The 3,115-nt window shown below is 40.1% G+C and overlaps 1 protein-coding gene across 1 annotated transcript in view; it reads right to left on the bottom strand.

Annotated features, from left to right (window-relative positions):
* Nucleotides 1-3,115, bottom strand: part of ZYG11A (zyg-11 family member A, cell cycle regulator) — a 57,032-nt gene that overhangs the window by 49,515 nt on the left and 4,402 nt on the right. The window contains 1 exon segment of the mRNA XM_019625933.1: nucleotides 1,458-1,623. Within this exon segment, the coding sequence (XP_019481478.1) occupies nucleotides 1,458-1,623 (166 nt within the window).

Raw genomic sequence — 3,115 nt, 5'->3', positions numbered from 1 at the left:
CTGAGCAACAGCGGTTCGAGGCCAGCCCGAGCTGAGCAGCCGCTAAGCTGCCAATAGGTAGCAGGATGGCTCAGCTAAAAAAAAAAAAAAAAAGACATGTTAATCAATGGAACAGAATTGAGAGTACAGAAATAAACCCATGCATCTATGGTCAACTGAATTTCAAGAAGGGTGACAAGGCCATTTAATAGAGAAAAAATAGTCTTTGCAATAATAAATAGTACTGGGACAGACAACTGTGTAACTACATGCAAAAGAATGAATCTGGACTTACACCACATGCCACCTACAAAAAAAAGCTCGAAACGGACCAAAGACCTAATTGTAAGAGTGAAAACAACAAAACTCTTAGAAGAAAATATAGGTGTAAATCTTTACGATCTTGGATTTGGCAATGGATCCTTAGATATGATACGAAAAACATAAGCAACAAAAGAGGTAAATTGGACTTCATCAAAATTATTAACTTTTGTGAGCCAAAGGACACTATCAACAAAGTGAAATCACAATCCATAGAATGGAAGAAAATAATTTTGAGTTATAATGCTACTGCACATTTAATATAATAGAGTGTAAACATAACTTTTATATGCACTGGAAACCAAAAAATTCATGTGACTCATTTTATTGCAATACTTAATTTATTGTGATGGTCTGGAACCAAACCCACATTATCTCCAAGGTATGCTTGTATTATACAGCCATAAAAATGAATGAAGTAGTGATTAATATTACAACATGGATGAACCTTGACAATATTATGCTGAGTGAAAAAAGCCAGATACAAAAAGCCACATATTGCATGATTCCATTTATACTAAATGTTCAGAATAGGCAAATCCATGGAGATAGAAAGTAGATTAGTGGTTGCTCAGGGTTAAGAGGGATGGGTAAGAAGTTTCTTTTTGAGGTGATGAAAATGTTCTAAAATTTATTGATAACAGCTACACAAATCCGTGAATACACTAAAAAAAAAAATCATTCAATTATAAACTTTAAATGGGTGAATTACATGTGAATTACATCTCCATAATTTGTTACTAAAAATTTTCATTAAGAGAAATCTGTAACATGGCAAATTAAATACAGCCCTTTGAAAACTCCACTATAATGAAAGGTAAAGGAAAATTACTTAAAGGCTCATATTCACAATCAAAAGAATAGGAGACAAAACTACAGCAACAGCATTTCAGCAGCTAGGGAGCAGATAGACGAGTGGTGACTTGACTGAGCTCTCCACTACCCTGCTAAGCCAATAGCAGGGCAAGCTCTGAAGTAAGACAATTTCCAAGTGATCCCAGAAAGACTCTGAGACTCAGCCTCCACACAAAATGGGAATAATTTTTCTATTTCCCACCGGGTTGTTGTGAGGGACAAAAGAGGAATTCCATGTGAAAGTGCTTTTCCAATTGTAAACAGTGCTATAGGAGTACACAACATAGGATCCTTATCATTACCTTGCCAAGTCATCACCTCAAGGAACCGATCAGCTAACTCCTGAGGAAAACTCCAATGCTCCGGAAGGCACAATGTTCCATCAGATCTTTTAAAACACAACTTCTCCAGGTTGGCAATCAGGACGTGCAGGCAGAGGTTGACCAAAGAGTAGGGGGATGCCTCCTCCTAGCAAACAACCCCCAAACAAACTTTGTTAGAATACATGTACAAAAATTCAACATAAAAGTGGTGAAGCCATGCATCAAACTACTTGATGAGGATATCTGAAGATACATTTTCCTTATTCTAATAATAATTTATATGTAATGAAACCACTTATTCCAACTGTTAACTGAATAGATTTCATCTGTTGTAGTTTTTGTTGTATCTTGAAAAATATTAAGTTCTCTCAATCCTTCACTTGTCGTCTGTTCATGCCAGGCACTGAAAATATCGGTATAAGATATAGTCCTAATCCTTTTGGAGCTAACAGTTTCGTGGGGAATACAACCAAAACATCTGACAATTTCAATACAACACAAGGGACTATTCAAGCAGAGATTACGTAGTCATTCATTCAACAAACACTAATTCAGTGATTACTCTTGTACCAGCTTTCTCTCTTTAAGGTGGCTTTGGGCTGTCTGTGTACCTCCAATCATTCCTCTAGAATTAGCCCTCTCTCCTTCCTTGCTACAGGCTGAATGTTTGTGTTCCTCCAAAATTCTTATGTTGAAATCAAACCTCCAATTTTACAGTATTTAGAGGTAGGAACCTTTGGGAAGCAACTAGGTGATGAAGGTGGAGCCCTCATGAATGAGATTAGTGCCTTTATAAAAGATACCCCTTCTGTCATGTGAGGACACAGCAAAAAGATATCTATGAACCAAGAAACAGGCTCTCACCAGACACCAAATGTGCCAGATATCAAATCTGCCAGCACCTTGATCTTGGATATCCTAGCCTCCAGGACTGTGAGAAATAAATTTCTGTTGTTTATGTCATCCAGGCTATAGTATTTTTGTTATAGCAGCCTAAATGGACTAAGAACATTCTTCTGGTAGGTCCTCTGGGCCTAGGGGTGGCACTAGCCACTGTTACTGGACATAGAGAAGTGTATCATTGTGGTTTTCCATACCTCATCCTTATTATCTTTGGAAGTAGTTCATAATTAAACTATCATTGAATTATCCCTATTCTGAATGTGCCATCTGTTTCCTGGTGTGATTATGACTGTTAAACCTCCCAAAGAGGGCCAGCCGAATGGCGCGTTGGCTTGGGACGCCAGCTCTGAGCAGCAGGGCCCCGGTTCAAATCCCACATTAGGGCCAGTGAAGCTGCACCTTCTACAGCTAAGATGGTGAACAATAGCTCGACCTGGAGCTGGGCTGCCATGACTCGTTGGCGACGGCGTAGGCTGCAGTGGAGCTGCAGTGGGCCCCCGTAAGGTACCATGAGCGGCCGGCAGCTGGCGTGAGCTGCCTAGAGCCACTATGAGCGGTTGTCCAGTGGCCGGCGACTGATCTGCCTCACCCGGGAAGAACGCAATAATAATACCAACATGGGCCAGTGAAGCAATGTCCTCCACAACTAGACTGAAGAACCAAAGGACAGCAACTTGTCTGTTCCCCTTCCCCGATTCCCCAACATTGTTCCCCTCCCCCAACTCCCCAATAAA

Source organism: Hipposideros armiger, unplaced genomic scaffold (assembly GCF_001890085.2).
Source record: "Hipposideros armiger isolate ML-2016 unplaced genomic scaffold, ASM189008v1 scaffold_646, whole genome shotgun sequence".
NCBI classification, from domain to species: domain Eukaryota; kingdom Metazoa; phylum Chordata; class Mammalia; order Chiroptera; family Hipposideridae; genus Hipposideros; species Hipposideros armiger.
The sequence above is the reverse complement of the archived record's forward strand: the minus strand, read 5'-3'. Positions and strand labels throughout refer to the sequence as shown.